The 21091-nt window shown below is 39.3% G+C and overlaps 1 protein-coding gene across 2 annotated transcripts in view; it reads right to left on the minus strand.

The window, feature by feature from the left end:
- DDHD1 (DDHD domain containing 1) overlaps nucleotides 1-17533 on the minus strand; it is a 42721-nt gene extending 25188 nt beyond the window's left edge. For both annotated transcript variants that reach the window (XM_026698749.2, XM_026698748.2), the window contains exons 1-2: nucleotides 16437-17533; nucleotides 8166-8336 (exon numbers count right to left, since the gene is read on the minus strand). In XM_026698749.2, the coding sequence (XP_026554534.1) occupies nucleotides 8166-8336; nucleotides 16437-17421 (1156 nt within the window). In that variant the 5' untranslated portion in view covers nucleotides 17422-17533. The remainder of the gene's footprint in view (nucleotides 1-8165; nucleotides 8337-16436) is intronic.
- Between the last annotated feature and the right edge of the window lie 3558 nt (nucleotides 17534-21091).

Raw genomic sequence — 21091 nt, forward strand, 5'->3', positions numbered from 1 at the left:
TGTAATCTTTTTATAATACATTCTGTATTATAATCTGTGGAACTCTTCAGAATTGCACATTGTATTTAATAGTGGTAAATTGTATAAAGATGGTACATTAACAATACCATATTTCAGTTATTTCTAGACACTGCATCTTCAGAGCTATTTTTGCTGAACAGGTTTTTTGAAGCTTTAAGACTGTAATAGCAGATAAGAGTTCTGGCCGTTACAATGCCTCAGTGTACACATGAACAAAATTTGAGCCCACTCAGGCCCACCCACATTTACCTTTTGGCTGTCTGCCTGGCTCTGCCCACTGCTGAGCCCACAACACTGCCCAACACTACTGTAACTGGCCATTGCCTTCTTTCCTGCTGCCGCCTTTTCACTTATGTAGCTGGGGCTTCTCTAGTACAGCAGCCATGGGCTCCATTCATGGCCTGCTCAGGACCTTCTTTTGCAAAAGAAGCACCCCATGTAAAAGGAGGCCCTGGCTGCGTGGGTGCAAAAGAAGCACCCTTCCAGAAGGATTCTTCTTTTGCACACTGGACTACTTTCATGAAAGAAGGCCCTAGACAGGAGCAGGACATGAATAAAGGCGTCGGTTGGGTGTACAGGCTCTGGGCAGATGAAGACCTGGCTGCCCCCATCTTGCAAGAAGACCTCTGGCTGGTGCAGTAGTGGTCTGGGTAACAGCACGTACAGCACTGCGTGTCTTGGTGATCTCTGATCTGGAGTAAAAGGAGACAAATGATGAGCTGCCAGAATCAAAACTTTTGAAATTTGGGGAATTTTTTTGGGGGGGGGTGGGGGGTGGGGGGGGAGAGTTGCCTCTATACTGCAAGTATGTTTGTGTTTGCAAGTCTCATTTACTAAACAGAAAAAAAGTATCTTTGTGTACTTGTGTGCGTCCTTGACCTTGGATAGGACAATGGGGGCAGCTGGAAGGGGAGATAAGTGGGTGGCCAAAAGGCCAGGGATGGTGGAAGAAGAGATAGGAAGGTGAAGGGAGTTTAAGAGAAAACAGAAGAGGCAGCTCCTTACATAACCATTGTTTGGGGCTGGGAGGGACCAAGCTGGGAATCACTTGGATTGGGCTGTGTCCTTGCTAATGACAGATGGGATTTATTTAATGACAGCAACTGGGCACTGCCAGGATTGCCATCACTAAGGAATGCAGTTTTGTGACCCTGTATATTATGATTGCATCACTTAGTAATAGACATTCTGGTCCTGTATGCACACTAATATTCTTTTAAGCTGCTTTCTCCTATGTTAGAGTTCTACTGTGAACCTTCAACCTATCCCAGCTGCTATTAAAATAGAAGATAAGCCTGGGTTAGCTTCAGTTCCATGCAAACAGCTTATGAAAAAAACCACAATACAATTATTTTGAAACTGGGAAAAAAAGTGGTAAGAAAAATGCTATATACAGTTATGGCAAACTGCATTATTTATATACTGTAATGTGTAGCTTTGCCCTAGATTACACAATAAGCCAAAGTAATGCCAAATAATATGAAGGTCCTCCACATCCAGTAGCAAAGAGCAGGAAACACTGTTGGCAGCATTCCCAGCATGATTAACAATTAACTCTGGGCAAAGAGCATTAAAGCTTACCAGTATCCTTTATGCTGACTGGATTCAATCAGAAAAGGAGGGATAAGATCAAGTGCTTTTCCTATCTTATAATGTAAAAGGTCCCCTGCCATTTTAGTAACAAGCAAAAAAAGATTCAGGCTGCACAGAAACATGTGGTATCTTCTACTCCCACGGTAGTAGTTTAAGGTTCAATTTGTAGAACAGATAAAATGATAGATCTACTGTAGCTGATAAAACTAAGAGCACTCACAGACTGCGCTGCAACTTACATCCACAAGAACTACTTCAACGTTTGCAGAAAAAATAGAACCTATCTCTTGTGTTTCTACTACTTTGGTTTAAAAATTGCCCATCAGTGATTCCAGAAATTGCTTGCGAGTGAGGCTCAAAGCTGTGATACAGTAAACTGATTACAGTCAGACTGCAACAGATTTAATGAAGTCTCAAAGAGCTTTGCTATCCTAGTGATAGACAAAAACATCGCCCAATACAAAAAGGAAGTATTTTAAAAATGTTTTAGTTTTTAGTTATTATATTTTATTCTTCCTAACATCAAGAGATCAAACAAAACATAGTGATAAATCTACTGGTCAACTCGGGATTTATCCAGCAAGCTCTATGGCTGCATAATTGAACTTTGTGTTGCACTGCTGGTTGCATCCCCCTGACCCACTAGAACAGGGAGGCAAGAAAATGTTGCAGGTCCTATCCCCTAAGGAGGTACATCTGGTAGGACCTAAAAGAAGGGCCTTCTCCATGGTGGTTCCCTCCCTTTGGCATATCATCTCTGCAGAAATTAGACTGGCCCCTACTGACACTCTTCCGTTAAGGCCCCGAATACTTGATTTTGCCAGTGGACCTGGGGAACTCAGAGTGGATTGGAGCTCATCAAGTGGCTTATCTGACTGCGTGTTGTTGACAGTTGAGTGCATGTTATTGTTTTTTATACTGTATTTTTACTGCTTGTAAGCCACCCAGAGTCTCTGTGAGAGATGGGCGGCCTCATACATTTTCCAAATATATAAATAAATTGTCACCATATAGTTATGGAAGCTTTATGTGAATTTGTTTATTTGTGCCCTTAGATTCATTTAAAGATAATATGAAAACATGTGAGCTAGCCTCAGGCTTTGTGACTTGTATGAGTTAGACCCAATCAGGAAATTGATTCTATGTTATTATACTTTATTGAGAAAGGTTACATTAACAGTCACTGGATCATAGAACAAATGAATCCAGAGTTCTCATTCAAAGCATAAATGACTGGCTCAAATTATCCTACTGTACTTTGGGTTGAAGATGTAGCTTTCTGGAGAATTTTGTAGCAATGGGAGAGATGAAAAGAAAAGTAAGAGGAAAGAAAGATAAGCAGCAAGATGGAGTTGGGGTGGGTGCACCATTGGAAGATCTAAAGGATCAGAATAGGGACAGAGCTTCCTGGATAAAATTTATGTGGCTTTTAAGAATCAACATTGACTTGATGGTACATAATCAATACGATAAAAGTAAATGATTATAATATTATTATAAAAAAGGCAATAGCAAAGCACTTCTGAAAATCTTGCAAGGAAACTGCAAGGATTAGTCCAAGCAGTTATTGGAGTCAAGACTGTCTCAAAGGCTAATAACGAATGAAAGAACATGATAATTTTTAAAACTTACATAAAAGTTCCCTATTCCTGTCCCATTAAAGTGACGCCCTTCAACTGAGGACAATATAGCATGGAACAACTTTTAAATTCATACCTCCAGCTGAAAAGAGACAAAGTTTACTTCTCCCAGGTCACCCACTTATGCAAGGTTGCACTTTCAAAATGGCTAAAATTAACATTTCAGAAGTAGGAGTAGAATTTGGTCTCGTCTTTCTTAATTACTCCTAATAGTTGATTAGCAACACGTATTTTGTTAATTATTTCATTTTTGACAGCTGCTCAGGTTAGTACAGGCAAAGCAGTAATTTAAAACAGCTTTTGGTAGGTTTGTGCAATAACAGTGACAAGCAAAGCCTGAAGGAAGCTTTTAGAAATATCTATAAATAGAGATACTCCTTGACTTACAAAAGGTCACTTAGTTACAGTTCAAAGTTACAACAGCACAGAAAAAAGTAACTTATGAGCATTTTTCCACTTATGACTGTTGTAGCATCCCCAGGGTCACATGATCAAAATTTGGATGCTTGGCAACTGGCTCCTATTTATGATGGCTGCAATGTCTCAGGGTCACCTGATCACCTTGACAAGCAAAATCAATGGGGAAACCAGATTCCTTTAAGAACAGTATTACTAACTGCAGAGATTAACTGCAGCAAGAAAGGTCATAAAATAGAGCAAAACTCATTAAACAAATGTTTTGCTTAGCAATAGAAATTTTGGGCTCAATTGTCCCCGTAATCTAACTAAGGCGATTCAATCCAAAAATAAAAACTACTCTGCAGTTATCTTGACACTAAAAGTAACACATATGTAATCCATAAACAAAAAAATCTGCTATCTATCATGTTTCACATAGATAAATTATTTATGTAACTTTTTGCTTTTTAAATTTTTCCAACAGCAAATGTTGCAATCTATTTAACAGTACTAAGTAGAATTCAAAAGGGAAAATAAAGAAAAAAACTGATTTTTGTTAAGCCCTAAAAAGTATTGTAGCATTAATTCTGCAGGTCAGAAATAGATTCTTCATAAAAATAGTGTTATGAATCAAACTCAAAAGTTTACAAAAAGGAATGTATACTTCTTTTAAAACTACTTTAAGTTAATCTGCTTTAGATCTAAACTTAGTAATGCTTAGTGCAGAAGTCTTAGAACAAATTAATGAGGTCTAACTCAAGTGATCCAACCTACAGCACTGAATTAAATATATATGCCCCAGATGTGTTTGAATCCAGATGTCCTGGAAGCAGGATTTGTTTTCAGGTTAGACAAAAGTTATGCTGTTCTAAATTAGGCTTTAGAAGCAAAGCATGCTTTACTTATTACTTAATACAGTCTTGTATTTTACCAATTCACCTGAAAAACATAAAGGAAAAAGAAATTCCATGTGTTCAGCAAGTAGGTTGGTAAAAAATGAAAATATAGAAATTACCAATCGCAATTGGGACTGGCAACTCCACTACTAAGCAATGTGGTCATGAAGTGAAACATCATGTGATCAAACTGGACGTATGTCATTTCTGCTGCAGTCATTAAGCAAATCATTGCAGCTTGTTAAGCACAACATCATTTCACTATAATTTGTGACTTCCTGCTGGCTTCCCCATTGTCTTTGCTCATTGGAAGTCAGCTGTGAAGGTTGTAAATGACGATCATGTGACTGTGAGATGCCATGACTGTTGTAAATTTGCATCAGTTGCAATGACTTCAGGGATGCTGCAATGGCCACAAGTGCAAGGACCAGTTGTAAACTTACTTTCTGAGCACTGTTGTAGCTTTGAAAAGTTGCTTAACAAGACAGGCAGTGAAGACTACCTATAGAAGAAGAGGAGACTGGACTGTCATCTGTTAGAAGTAGTGTAGGGTCTCTAGTTGACTTACAAGGTCCCTTCCAACCCTATTATTTTTTGTCTTTTCGCTACTAATAAGTTTAGTAACTTGATAACTTTTTGTAACCTGTTAAAACTGTCAGCCTGAATTTTAGTTGGTGCTGAAAGAACGGTTAAAGCAGTGGTTCCCAAACTTCTTCAGTCCATCGCCCCCTTGATGCTACAAATTCATCCTCAATGCCCCCCACCCAGGGGCGGGATTCAAATTTATGTGGGCGTGGCCTAATTTGAGGGTGTGGTTTTGCTGGTCACATGACTGGGTGAGCATGGTTTGGTGACTGGCAAACCAAATACAAGTGGTCCTCACTTAATGGCCGGTTGCTCAGCAAGTGTTCTAATTTATGACTGGCCTTCCCAGAACTACTTGACCTGTTTTTGGAGTTTTGACAGCCATGCACACACATATACACATACTCCCTTCCAACCCTGCTGGAGCAGGTCATTGGACTAGAATCAGCAAAGCATCTCTGATTAGATTCTAGTAGTGAATAAAATCTAATCAAAGATGTTTTGCCGATTCTTGTTGATTTATTTGTATTTCTTTATTTTATGTTGCTGAATTGCATTGACATGTGTGTCCCTTCTTGTGCACAACCCAGAAGCTTTTGTGATTCTTCGCAGCAAAAATTACCGACCTCTGGCTTTGCTCTACTTTTCAAAAGTGCTGGCACTGCTGCATTCTAGGTGCCGGCTCCACAGGTCCACCCCATTGAGCCTGCTGCACTGAGGGACCTGCCCAAGCAAGTTCAAGCGGAGCAGTGCACCAAATCAATGAGGTAAGCCTGGGAGAGGGAAAGAGAGAGAGAGAAAAGAAAGAGAGAAAGAGAAAAGGAAGAAAAGAAAGAGAAAAGGGAAAGAAAGAAAAAGGGACAAAGAAAGGGCGGGATGGAGGGGGGAGGGGGAGAGAGGGAGGGAGGGAGAGAGAGAGAGCGCAAGCTGATGCATCAGATTGAAATGAGGCCTAGTTTAGAGGCCCTTTTCCACATTGAAACATCTTTGCCAGCACATTGAAACATCTTTGGCTTCTATTAATTAAAGGTTTTATGGACAAAACATGGCCAAGACTATCAGAAAGCTCTCAAATTTTATTGAGGCTTTAAACAGGATCCATTGGAGCAGATCTTCACCCTAAAAAATTACTTTTTCCCAATGTATTACAGTGCCAATTCTGAAGAAGGCAAAACCAAAATGTATTGGTAAATTATGAGAACACACACACACACACACACACACACACACACTCCCTTCTAACCCTGCTGGAGCAGGTGATTGGACTAGAATAGATAAGTCATTATCTTTCTTCTCCCTTCCTCCCTCCTTCTTTATTTCTTTTTCTTTCTGTCCCTTCCTTCCATCCCCCGCTTTCTTTGTTCTTTTTTCTTTCTTTCCCTTTTCTCTTTCTCTTCTTCCTTCTCTCTTCCTATCTCTTTCCCTCTCTCAGGCTCACCCCATTGACCGTGCACTGCTCTGATCAGACTTGCTTGGGCAGGTGCCTCTGGTGCAAGGGGCTCAATGGGGTGGAATGTGGCGGCGGCGGCATGTTTGAAAAGGAGAGCAGAGCCACTCTGGCTTTGCTCTCCTATTCCCAACACTGCGTTTGGGGCGGAGCTCCTTGCACCAGACAGTGCAAGTCAATGGGATGATCCTGCAGGGCCTTGCCTCGAACGCGGTGGCAGCAGTATTTTTTCTCACCCCTGAATTGTGCCCTGCCGCTCACCTTCAGCACCCCACTGCCGCCTCTTAGCGCCCCCCTGCCGGCCCCCTTGCCTCTCAGTGCCCCCCTAAGGCAACCCACCGCCCCCCAGGGGGAGGTACCACCCACTTTGGGAACCACTGGGTTAAAGTCTAAAAAAATTGCACAAAAGTATCAAGTTTTTCAGACTGCACCAGTCTGATAAATTTACCCATAACTACTGACTTTGCTAAAGATGCTTCATGGTTCAAATGCAACTATTTTCTGAGATTTATCATACAGTCCTTTTAAGATTAAGAATGTGACTTGTCAAGGAGCTACACCAAACTATTCTTTAATTTTTCAAATTCTGCCTTAATAAGATCAATAAAATAATTTAATCTTGAACTAGATTTAACACTTGGATAAACTGCAAAAACAGATCACCTAAACAATATCTTAAGAAGATTGCAATTAATTACAATGTAATGATTAAGCAAAATTTCTGTTAACATGGACTGAGCTTTTATCTGCAGAGTAATTAATAGAATCAATTTGTTTTGATTTACTTCAGTATCTCAGATCAGTATCTCTCAAGCTCCTCAAATTTAAGATGCAAGGATTTTAATTCTCAAAATTCTGGCTGGCTGGGGAATTCTGAGAATTGAAGTCCATGCAACTTAAACTTACTGTGGTTGAAAAATACTACTCCATACACACTGAAACTAAAGGCAGAGCTCTGCCTTTATTAATTCATGATATTATCATAAAATTTAAAAACAAATTACTACCAGCACAATTTTAGCTTTCCTGAATAGTTGACCAGTCAAATAAGTATTTAATTAACCTTTCTCTACCACCAAACTAGTGGAAAGTATTATTCAGAACAGAGCAAACAGCTTGTCAAGATTCAATTTGATCACTTAAAATTTTATTCTACGGAAAATAAAAATAAAACAAATAAACAAGTCTGCTTAACATAGATGGATCATTTTTTTCCTAGATATATCCTAACTAGAGTCACTGAATAGATTTTTTTTAAAGATTATTCAAGTTACAACATTTTTCAGATATTAAAAGCAAGCAGCTAGGCAGATATATTGAAATGCTACTTCGTAATATATATTTGTTGCATCATATTGATTTAGAAATGTTGAATATATATTCTGAGAAAATATATTCATGGAATAATAGTTTCTGACAATTCTATGTAAGCTGAGAAAGACTTCTTTCGGATATTCTAGGAGACATTCTGTCATTAATGTGGAAATATAAGTGTAATTACCTAATTAAGTATCAGATGTCCTGCAAAAGTTATGACCATCATAACAAGAAGAGTATCAGCAAATTTTCTGTAGTAAATCTTACCCTCTTTTCTATCTATAGGTTTTGACACATTTGTGTCAAAGTTCTGCATCTGTTGCCCCTTGAAACAGTGGAGATGTTCCTCTTCTATCAGATTACTTTCTTCTTCTTCTAGTGGTTGCCATGTGCCATCAATAAACCATTGTCCACGCATCACAGGAATCTTTTCAGATTCTAAAAAGGAAAGAAACAGAATGATATTAAGATCCAATGTAGGCTAAAGCAATGTAGTTGAATCTATTTAAGTAACAACGGACAACACATCAAATTCAATGTATTTGTTTTCTAAGATTATACAGTATATTATAACATTACCCTGATGCCTTGTAAAAAACCAATAAGAAAAAAAAATTATTAGGCTACCTGTGTCTGATGAATCCTAATGATGAAACTGGTAAGTGATCAATGTCACTGAGAAACATCACACAGAATATAGGTAGTCCTCAACTTATGACTATAAATGAGCCCAAAATTTCCACTGCTAAGCAAGGTAGTTATGTGAATTTTGCCCCATTTTGCTACCTTTCTTGCTACAGTTGTTAAATGAATCACTGCAGTTGTTAAGTTAGTACCATGGTTGTTAAGTGAATCTGGCTTCCCCCATTGACTTTGCTTATCAGAAAGTCATAGTGCAACTGTCATAAATACATGTCAATTGCTAAGCATCCAAATTTTGATCACATGACCATGGGGATGCTGCAATGGTTGTAAATGTGAAAAAACTGTTGTAAGTCATTTTTTAGTACTATTGTAACAGTCACTAAATGAATGGTTGTATGTAAAGGACTTCCTGTACTTCAAGAGCTGCACTGATTGTCAGTTGGCTTCTCGGTGCAGTTAAGCTGCTAGTTGCCATTTTAAAAACTTTTCATGGTTCCTGACCTGGAAATTTATGGAACTGATGAAGTTAAAGTAGTTGTTTCACTAAGCTGGGGGAGGGGTTATTATTATCTCTCTAGATCATAGATTGGGGTTGTTGTTTTTTATCATGACTCCAATTTTTATGGGATGATAATGTATTCTTTGTCCTTTAGCTATTGTTTTAATCACAATTACATATTGGGGACTTTTATGCTATTCAGAATTGGCTGAAAGGAGCATACAAGCCCTATTAATAAACAAGCAAGCAGATAAACACTTATAATGTGTCAAATTTAGGTGCATGAAAAACAAAACACCTGGTTTCTTAATTACATACAAAAATGATGAAACATTCACAATCAGACAATTAGTTCCTCTTTCATCACTTTACATAGCATTTATTGATCTTAGATGTGCTTCTTTTTTCATTTCTACATCCAAACTAGTCCAGAAACTGCTTTTCCCCAACTGATAAAAGATTATTTTTGCTAGGATTGTATTTGCAAAAAATTGGAAAAATGAGAAAATTCCATTGCAGGAAGAAGTTATCAAGAAAATATTGGAATGTGCTGAGATGAGTAGATTGACATTTGAAATTAGAGAGCAAGAAGATAAACAATTTTATATAATTTGGGACCTTTTCTATCAATGGCTGGATGATGAAATACAAAAATAGAATATTTAGAATGTTAGACAATAAGGAATATTATTGATTTCACTTTTCTTTTTTCTTCTGGTATTTGATATTTATAAAATGTTTTTTCTTTTTTTAGGATAGAATTGGTATGATTATATGATTTGTTACAGAATAAATTACTTTAATCATAGTTATCTCATAAGGCATGATTGAATAAAAGTATAGTCAAATCTTTTTTTTTATAATGATATGAGGATATATAAGTTTGGATTGATAATAAGACTTATTATGTAAGGTAATTGTAATTATGACTACGAAATGAATGCACAAAACTGATGAACCAACCGACACACTGTTTGTACATAAGTACGGATGAGAGCTGATGTTTTTATGTTTTGTCTGTTTGTTTGTTAAAAAACAATAAAATTGTTTTCAAAAAAAAATTTTTTTTTGCTTATATACAAGATATATGAAAACTTTTGGATGAATTTATTGTTAAATTTATATGCTGCCCATCTTGCCTAGAGGATGATATAATGTGCAAGGATACCACACCAAGGAAATTCCTGTCAAGAGCGGAATGAGACAAGGTGTATTCTAGCTCCCCTTCTTTTTAATCTATATATTAACTACTTTATAGCCAAATTAAATACAGTAGTCCTCAAGACTATCATTGTTGTATGTTATGATTCTTGATTCTTAACGAATGTACCTTTTTTTTATGTAAACTGAGAGTATTTACACCAAGACAAATTCCTTGTGTGTCCAATCACACTTGGCCAATAAAGTATTCTATTCTATTCTATTCTTACAACAGTTCATTTGGTGATCAAGTGAAGTTACAACGGCATAAAAAAAAAGTGACTTATGACTTTTTCACACTTGAGATTGTTGCAGCATTCCCATGGTCATGTGATCAAAATTCAGAAGCTTGGCTCATATTTATGATGGCTGCAGGATCCCAAGGTCATGTGATCACCTTTTGCAACTTTCTGATGAGCAAAGTCAATGGGGAAGCCAGATTCACTTAACAACCGTGTTACTAATATTAACAACTGCAGTGATTCACTTAACAACAATGGCAAGAAAGGTTGTAAAATGGGGCAAAGCTCACTTAACAAATGTCTCACTTAGCAACAGAAATTTTGGGCTCAATTGTGGTTAAGTCAAGGACTATTTGTAATTCAACAGGCACCAAGAAATCAAGTCTTAAGTAGTGTTTGGATATGGCTTGTAGAAAGACTGCCGAAAAAATATGAGAGGATCCCAATTCTATTATAAATTTTAGAAATTTTCTTGTGTGAGAAATTGATTCTCATGGCAGACTTCAGACACAGGTGTATTAAATCTATTCTTCAGAATCTCAAATCTCAATAACAGAAGCTTCACAATTAGTCATAGCTAAATAAATTACTTTATTGAAAATAAGTTATGCATATAAAGATTTGTGTTTGCCCAAGCACATACATCAACCCCTATAAGCCTTATTGGTCACTGGTTTAAATCCTAAGCTTTTTATTTAGTCATTCCAAATTAATAAGACTTTGGGCCATTCTTTTCTCAGCTTCAAGATTATCTGGCACCTACTCAAGGTTTATTCACTGTTGGGTCTGGCTTGAGCGCTATGGTTCCCACCTTGCCTGCTTCAGCTTTAACCTGCAGTATTTTGATAAAAGCAATGGAGATTACATATTATTCAGTGACTATTTGGACAATAAAATCAATAGGGTCAAAATATAATGATCTTAGATAAAGATAACAAATTCCAAATGTTATATCGACCAATTGTTGTCAGCAAAAGTTCAGTAAGGGCAACCAGATGTACTGTAACTATGTTCTTTTTTTAACTTAGTCAAAGAAATAAAGCTTTCCTGAATGTTTACATTTATTCATTAACCCTTTCAAAGTCCCAAAAGTAGTTTGCTTATTATCTGTGTTTTTCAGTGAAAAACCTTCAGGATTTTAACATATTTCTTTAGTATCAATAAATAAATATTATCTTTTTGTTTGTCATTGCTAAAAATATATTTCCAAATCTTAGCAGAGCTTTTATGTATATCCAGGAGAAACAAATTATCCAAATCAGTTTCCTGGTTAATATGTGTTCTGTCCGTCAGGGAATAAGTCATCAATCAGATCAATTTGTAATACATTTAAATCATAGTTTGAGTTAATTGTATAGACACCCACTGTTCTTATTTTATAACTTCATTAGAACATTTTTGTCAATTTTATTAAATATTTAATTTATTCTGTCCAAAAGCTTGGCTGAGAGATATTCAAAACTTTGCACTAAAGATTTCTGTTTTATTTCCCTTATCCTTTGGCTCTCGTATCCATTCTTCAAAGTCTCCTTATCATAAAAAAATAAACCAACCAATCCTGAAAAGGGGCCTTGGTCTTACCTGAGATGCACCTTCTCAGATGGTGTAGACAGGATCCATGTGTGGGATCCATTTCCCCATGAAAAAATATCTTCTAAATAATTCCAAACTATAATGCCAAATCCCTCTGCCACTTAAGCCACTGTTAACTTTCCAAAATCCATGTACTCTTTTGCTGTATAGTTCAAAAAAACGTATGTACTTAAAAAAATCTATTTTACATCATCATCTTTAAGGAGGAATACAGTAAAATCATGCCAGTCTGTAGGGTGTTAATCTCTCCAATATACAAAAATAAATAAATAAAGTTATTAAGATATAAGGCTCAGTCAAACCTAATGTCCATATAGGCTGCTTTATGCGTGTGAGCCTGATGTTGTAAGCAACACTCATAAGCAGATCATAAAAATAGCAGTTTCCATGGTCTTCTCATGAAGAACGCTGTTTGGGATCATTCTGGATGATCTCAACAATCTTTGTTCTACTCGGACTCAGTATCCAACTACAATTCCCCTCACAAAAGCTGTCTTGCTTCCAAGCAGAAGCCAGCAAGCTGTTAGCTTGCCACAGTGCTCATGGGATCTGTCTGATTTAGACAAAATCTTATGCATTATGTTTGGCTTTAATATGAGTACAGGTAGTCCTTGTTTAATTCTGATAGGACAGTAGCCATTTGCAGTTACAGTGGTGATGAAAAACTAATTTTGTAGCATTTATGACCTTCACAGTGACCTGCATTTATGACCTTTACAGTTTCCATCTCGCAATCAAGTTACATTACAGTAATTTAGGTGCTGTCCTGTACCTGACATACTTTTCTCCCCCATCTTCAGTGGATATTGCTTAAACAAGCTGTTTCTTTCTGACCTACTTTTCTCTAGCCAGCTCTCAAAATATGCTAACCACAAGTTTGGTTCTGTGACATTAGTTAGTTGATTAGAAGCTGACAGCTGCTGCCTGAATAATATATATGTTATTGACTGGCCAAAGATTATTGAGCTGGCTTTGTGCCAAAGCCAGGACTAGAATTCCCCAGTTCTCGGTATCTAGCCTGATGCTTTAACTACTACACCACAAAGGCCTTGAAATTTAGCTTTACACAGGCTATGTCACAGGTGCTTTCCTTTTGATGCGTATTCCCAATATGTACCTGATTATTTTCTTGTAATCATTTCTTTTATAATAAATGTAAATACAAACATTACTTCTCTTTTTGATAATTATCCCAGCATTGGGTTGGGCATTCCAAAAAGCATGGGAATGGGTGAAAAGGACGATAAGATTTGCCCTTTTATCCAACTTCTTCATGAATCAAATTCTGGAGACCTTCCCTGCCATTTGGGCCCACCTGGCTATTTTGCGTCATATTTTGATTTTGTAAAAAGAAAAAAATGAAGAAAAAAGAAAGCTGAAGTAAAGTCATAAGCACAATTGTGATCACATAATTTTTCAATTAGTGAATATTTTGCTTAACCAGTGAGTTGCCAGCCCAGTTGGCTAAACCACAACTACATGTGTTACAAATTTCTGTGCCCCACAAACTCCTTATATTCTGCTACCACTTCAAAACATTACCACTAAAATTCCTTCCCATTCCCCCATTTTTATCTCACAAATAAAATACAGAATAACATAGGACAAAAACTGTCAGTCCATCCTTTTTTGTGATATAACCACATCCCTGAATAACAGGAGAAGTCAGAAGGCTATATGGCAGATCTCATCCTTTAGATCAGGGGTGTCAAACTGTTTTAAATATGTAGCAAATTATTTTTTTCTTCTTATCAACAGTCCCAAAAAATGCCCAGTATACCACTATAAAACCCTTTGCTAGCATCCTTCTTGGTCTTGAAACTACATCAATGAACAGACAGCCTTTATGTACTGTAAAAGCAACCAGCATAATAGTAAAATTTCATCAGACTCATTTGAAAACTATTTTGTTATGCTAGCTCCCACTTACAGTAATCTACACTGTCAACAAAGGGGAGCTTATGTCAAACTAGAGAACATAACAGCTTTCATGTTTCCTCTGAAAGACTACAAAAGATATAATAAAACAAATATATACACCTATAATATCTCAAAATTAGTGAAAATGAAACTATGATATATTTCCTTTTCATGTCAGAGGAAAAGACTGAATTTTTCTGGATAGCACAAGGATAATAAAGCAGTAAGAGAACCCAGACCGAAACAAAGATATTGATTTGACGGTCGCAAATACAGTATAAGAAAGCTCATAAGCAACAACTAACAATATTCAACTTTCTGTGACAAGTATTCAACTGCACCGTTCATCATGTTCTTTCAAAGGTATCACATTTCAACACACACAATTTAATATGTGGAAAATCGGCCCTTTCTTTCCTCTGAGTCATGAAGGAAACATTATTGAAGGCAATCTCCATGGATATATCATGACTGCATGGAATCAATGAAATTTCATATAAACACATACCCTCCTATGTAGTTAAAAATTATATCATGAATTTTGTAGAAATCCTCATGAATATACAAAGATTCCCCAATGTAGGTAATCATGTTGCATATACCATGATTTAAAGAGGTGAAGAACTGCACATAATCTTTTCACACTGAATTATATTGTGTCAATATATTACTGAATAAGAATCCATTTGACTATCAAGTCCAAACTCAGTATAAGAATCCATATTAAAATGGCATCTACTGAGCGAAAAGGAGCAAACTATAACCCTATGCTAATCTGTCATCAGAGTCCCGTTCTAATTTCAATTCAGACATATATTATGAGATTATTGATGATAAATATAACAATGGTAGATATCACTATAGAGATGAAGCCTTGCGGTTTGGTTAAATGCTTTAATTTTCTCGGGATTATTTTTTAATAGAACACAATTTTAGGAGGTATTCAGCTCGTGGTATCCGGCTACTCCACAGAAACCTCCACAGGCCAATAGAACACTGTTGAAGTCTGCTGGGCCTCATGAATCAAATAAGTGTCTCTGTGCCAAATCATGTGGAATTGTAAAGATTAAAACTAGCACTTTTGACTGCACTCAGAAACATATGGGAAGCCACTTTAGGCCCTTGAGCAGAGGTTTCATGTGCTTATGTCATTCTGCATCAGCCAAAACCCAACATGGTATATTGGGTAAATCGAACAAAGCATGACAAATCATGTAGAATGCATTGCAATAATGCAAAGAAGTAGTAATGGGATGTGAGTTGTTCTTGAGAGATCCAGTAGAGCTACAACTGGCACAACAGCTGGAGATGCACAAACTATACCCTGAACACAGAGTTCACTTGCTTGTTCTGTAGATCCTAGAAATTATAGATCTTTTTGGGGGGGACTAATGATAGCAATGCAAAAGGTAATAATGGCAACATTAAACTGTTCCTAAAACGCCTTTGTTCTTTAAAAATCTCATCTTTCTTTTTCAGGATGCATAACAACCCAAACATGACCCTAGATTCCTTATTGCTTGATTTAACAATGAGCCAACAGGTACTAACTAATGATGCTTGAAGACAAGAAAAGAGCAGATTCATAAAGTGATAAACCAACTTTTAATGTTTTACTAGTTAGTTCTTTTCTTAGATTTTAAAGCCACTCAACTACAGAAGGTTATCCAATAGGATGTACATACACTTGCATATGGAAGTGTGTGTGTGTGAGATCATTGCAATTAGGAAAAATAAGAAACAACTTATATATAAGAAACAAAATTATAAAATACTGTCAAATTTGGGAAGATGCTCTACAGCAGAAGAAAATAATATATACAGAGAAGATGCTGACATGTATTCAAGACATAAGCTTTCTTCTTAGTTGACAGATGGAAGAGTGAGTCTGTAAGATGAATCAAGCGCTCAGTGATTCTGCATATTTGAAGAATGGCCAGTGAAAGCAGAGGAAAACAAGGGACAGCCTATTAAGGGCAAAGATGCTGGACATCTATTCTTCATCTTTCACCTGGCCTATAACATTTATGTTGTATGTTTACAAGCGGGATTCTAGCATTTTATTTTTAAAGGAACAAACACATCTATATAGAATCCTAAGCCTACAAATGTGATACAGGTTTGGTTGAGAAGTAATGGCTACTGAATGTAGGGGGAGCTGATTTTCTTGTCCAAGGTTTAGAGAAACGGTCCTTTGATTAGCCTTCCAGCCCCATCCAATTCAGCCATACGAGTTGACCCTCACCCTACTGGACATCACTCCTGAGGCACGCAAAGAATTTTAGCCTCTTAGTTAAGTGATGGCAAGGCATCCCCTCTCCACAGAGAATAACAGTTCGAGTCCCCAAAGGATGCTCACTTGCACCCAGCCAGCATCCAGCAGGAGCAATGGTTAAAATGGGAGAAGAGGAGGAGGAGGAGGAGGAGGAAGCCACTTACGGTTCCAATAGACCGGGTAGCACTCGGAGTTGGTAACATCCACCTCGTAGAGACCGCCACGGACACAAACGGGCTCAGGGGTCGGGATGCTCGAAGAGGGCGCGAGTTTCTCAGGCCTACCGGTGGTGGGGCTGGACGAGCCTTGGTCGTCGGGGAGCAGAAGGGCGCGGTAGGCCAGTTCGATGCGGAGCGAGTCGTAGCCGATAAACGGCTTCCAGCTCTTGCGGTCCTCGCGGTAGAACCAGCGCACCTCCTCGGCTCCCAGCTCGCGGACCACCTCGTAACTGCGGGCGGAAGCCGCGTTGCCCCCGCCGCTCAGCCCGCTCCCGGATCCGCGGGCTCGTTTGCGGCGCTCGGCCGGGACGCAGCCTTGGGTGGAAAAGCCGCTGCCGGCGCTCTCGCTGCTGGCCAAGTCGCCGGCGGCTTCCTCGTCGCCCGCTTCGTCCAGCTCGTCGTCCTCATCCTCCTTCTCCTCGTCGTCGTCGTCGTCATCTTCCTCCTCTTCCACCCCGTCTTCCAACCGGCCCAACGGCGGGTAGAGCAGCCCGGCAGCGCCGCCCGCGTCCATCAGCGCGGCGCCGCCGGGGTCGAGGAGCAAGAGGCGGTTGCTGCGGCGCCGACGCCGCCTCTGGGGGGGAGAAGCGTTCAGCGGGGAATGATGACGGCGGTGGTGGTGGTGGTGGTGGTGGTGATGCGGCCGCCGGTGAGGGAGAGGCGGCGGTGGCGGCAAGTGCTGGGGACCTTCCGGGTGGTCCGGCACCGCTTCCTCGGAGCCCGAAGACGACAACCGCGCCGGCGACTGAGGAGAACGCGGGTGCGGTGGCCGCTCCTCGCCGGCCGCTTGAGAATCGCTCAGCGGTTTCTCCTCGGAATCGCAGAGTCTCCTCGTGCCTTTGCGGAAGCCGCCCAAACAGGCGGCGCTCGGGTTCGAAGCGGAGGAATTCCCGTTGGTGGCGGCGACGAGTGCCGCCTCAGGGTTCTCCATGCCGCTGCCGCGGAAGAGAAGGGAAGGGAGGGGAGAGGGGCTTGAAGCAAAGGCCGGCCGAGCTGGTCCTCCGGCTCGGTCTCTTGGCTCCGGCTCCGCCTTAGCTCCGCCTCACGCAACCTCCCAGGTTTGCAAGCCATCGGCGGGGTGGAGGAGTGGTGGGAAGAAAGCGCATGCGCAGCCGAAGGAAATTGTGCCTGGCGGGTGCAATAAGAAGACCGTAGAAATGCCACGTTTACGGTGGGCGAGTAGGAGACGGGCCTTCCTTCTTTCAGTGTGTCCTCGCCATTACTTCCGGAGCGGTGGCTTGGTTTAGGCTGCGAGCCCTTTTTTTGTACCCGATAAGAACGTATTGAAGCGATGGATTGTAAGAAGCCCCCGGGCTGTTAAATGAATCAAACGTTTCCAGTCTGAGAATGAACTCAAAGGAATCCCGTTGCAATGACAATCCCTGTCCCCTGTGGAGTCATCGTTTTGGAAAGATTTCCTGATCAGATTCCTCAGATGAAATGTACTTGAAGATTAATAGCTCGAGTTGGTAGCTGGGTTGTTTTGTTTGAGCTCGGAACTCGGCAGTTTTGTTGCAAACGTTTTGTCACCTTTCGAGGAGACTTCACCAATTTGCATCACATAAAAATGGTATTTAAAGGGCAGTGCTCGGACAGACGAGCACACTTCAAAGTGTACTGACGAGGTGAGGAAATGTTTGCAACTAAATTGCCGAACTCGGAGCTCAAAGACCTTAGTGCTAGAGCCCACTGTAACTACATAGCCAAAAAGGAGTTAAAGCTGTTAACCTCATCTTACATAGCTTTTTCTCTGGTAATATTACACTAATAATTAGAGCATACAAAACATTTGCCACACCAATCCTCGAATACAGCTCATCAGTCTGGAACCCACATTACGAATCTGATATTAACAGTTGAGAAAGTCCAGAAATACTTCACAAGAAGATTTCTCCACTCCTCTACTCGTTGCAGAATAACTTACGGCACCAGACTCTAAATTCTAGACCTAGACAACCTACAACTATGCCCCCTTTGGTCCGATCTAAGTATAGTATATAAAATCATACATTGCAATGTCCTACCTGTCAATGAATACTTCAGCTTCAACCATAACAACACTAGAGCAAACAATAGATACAAACTCAAGGTTAATCGCACCAAACTTGATTGCAGGAAATACAACTTCAGCAACAGAGTGGTCAATGTCTGGAATATTCTACCTGACTCTGTGGTTTTTTTTCCCCAAACCCCAAAAACTTTAACCTTAGATTGTCTACTATTGACCTCACACCTTTCCTAAGAGGTCTGTAGGGGGCATGCATAAGTGCACCAACGTGCCTACTGTCCCTGTCCTATTTCTTTTATTTTTCTTATATGTATCCATGTATTCATAACTATGTTTTTACTTATGCCTATTATCTTGTAAGCAATTGACAAATATAAATAAATAAACAGCCTGGATTCCTCAATGCCTTCAAATATGATGGCTTCGTCCCTTGAGACTTTCAAGAAGAGATTGGATTGCCATTTGTCAGAAATGGTGCGGGTGTAGGGTCTCCTGCTTGGGCAGAGAGGCTGGACTTGATGACCTACAAGGCCCCTTCCAACTCTCTTAATCTGTAATCTGGAGCTTCTAATGTACAGCCTTTACTGGAAAAGAGATGCATCTGCTTTGAAAAGACCATGTTCAGCTGTATAGTGCAATCGAACAGCCCAGGAAATGTTTACGACCTGTATTATGTCATAAACTGTTACAGCCCTTTGTTGAAGTGTATAACACAGACAAATGTTTTACGGCACAGGAAATGTTTTATGGCATTTTGCATTATGTCATAAATTCCGTTATGATAATGCTTATGTTATAAAATCAAATTTGCCAAATTTCAGTGCCACAAGGAGACATGAGACCTGGATTTTGGATACATCGGGTAAACAACGACATTTTAGTTAATTGGTTCAAAAAGTATTGCCCTATGGGTAAAAGTTAAAGGTTACAATAATCCAAATTTTACTAATTTATAGATGAAATAATATTTTGTTCAATTTGGGCTTAGCATGGTCTGTACTCAGAGCCTTTGTTATTTATGGTGGGATTCAGCCATTGTGTGTTGGCTTACTAGTGATCCAGTGTCCTATAACCAAGTTAAAACATAAGGGGCTGCATGGGTATAGCAGCTGTTACACTGGACTGAGAAAAATATGGCCTTGCAGAAGGAAGTACCAAAGGTACTTTTTCAAAGGCAATTGGATTTCTCATTTTTCTTTGAAGATGTTTCGCTTCTCATCCAAGAAGCTTCTTCAGCTCCTTGAAGACCTTTTGCTTCTCATCCAGCTTCAGCTACTTGGATGAGAAGCAAAATGTCTTCAAAAGAAAACCAGAAAATCCAGCTGCCTCTTGAAAAAGCATCTTTGGGACAACCATGACCTGGATGAATGAGAATGTCTATAGACACTTGCAGAAGGATGTTGGGAGTTAAAGTTATCCCTATTTAGAGGGATTCAAAGTACACACCTCTGTTTGATTTTGCTCATAGAACCTGTTTACTGCGTATCCATGGAACTTGTGTGTCCTCTTCTAGATCAACACACAAACACACCAAGATATTCTTTTTATTAAATGAGGCATGTACACACACATGCTTGCACTATAGAGACAAGTCCCACCCAGAGTTTGGCAAGCTTGGCTTACAGAAGTTTCAAATCAAAGCAGCACACAGAAGAGGAGTCAGGATTATCAGCTGATCCAGGTTCAAAATCATATTTGTGGAATGGGAGTTAACAGGCAGTTGGAGAGCTTGTGCTTGTTGCTCAGTTTTAACAGAAGCAAGACCCCGTGTGGCTTGTTTAGCAGATGGGATTAGAGCACCTTTGCTCTACTCCCTGTAGCCCACCAAGCTCTTGCATTGGGAAGGGGCAGTAATTTCACACTATACCTTCTTTAGAGGGCAAGAGCAGCTGTTTTTGCTGATAATAGATTGTTGTAATGACGAGGCAGTCGAGTTGTTTGATCATGAACAACTGAATCATGATGATCTTTATTGGAGTCTAGTCTTGCATTTATACACATTTTTAGTTATCCTCCATCACTGGTTAACTTTGGTTACTGCTTAACTTTTGTTACTGTTTAGCACAGTAATCCATACAATTAATTATCTCTAGTTAAAGTCTAACATATATTTACTTCCTCGCTCTAATCCTCCTTTAGATTAGTGACTTTGTTTACCTGAGTTGTATTTGCTTGGAAACATTCTTTATCTGAGGTTTGCCATCCGAGATTGGAACATTCCTGCAATTACAACTCTACAATAGATCTGTCTGACTTCTTAGACAGCAGTCTGTCTGGTGGTGCTGGTATCTTGGTCATCTGTTGTTCATTCTGGAGCTGGTTTTTACTGCTCATCTTCAGTTTTCTCCTCTGACTCCAAATCAGAGCCCATCATAACACATTGGGACCAAAGCAGCATTTTCAGAAGACTGCAAGGAAAACTTGTACAATATTGAGTAACACCAAAGAAAGAGAAGGCTGGGGTCACCCCTTGTCCTCTGATGACCATCCATTAAAAAAACAAACAAATAAAATAAAGTAGAACCTCTGGTCATGACCATAATTCATTCCATAACTTTGGTTGCAATCCGATTCGGTTGTGACCCGAACCTTT

This window comes from Pseudonaja textilis, chromosome 1, assembly GCF_049901715.1.
Source record: "Pseudonaja textilis isolate UNSWEBS1 chromosome 1, rPseTex1.2, whole genome shotgun sequence".
NCBI lineage: Eukaryota > Metazoa > Chordata > Lepidosauria > Squamata > Elapidae > Pseudonaja > Pseudonaja textilis.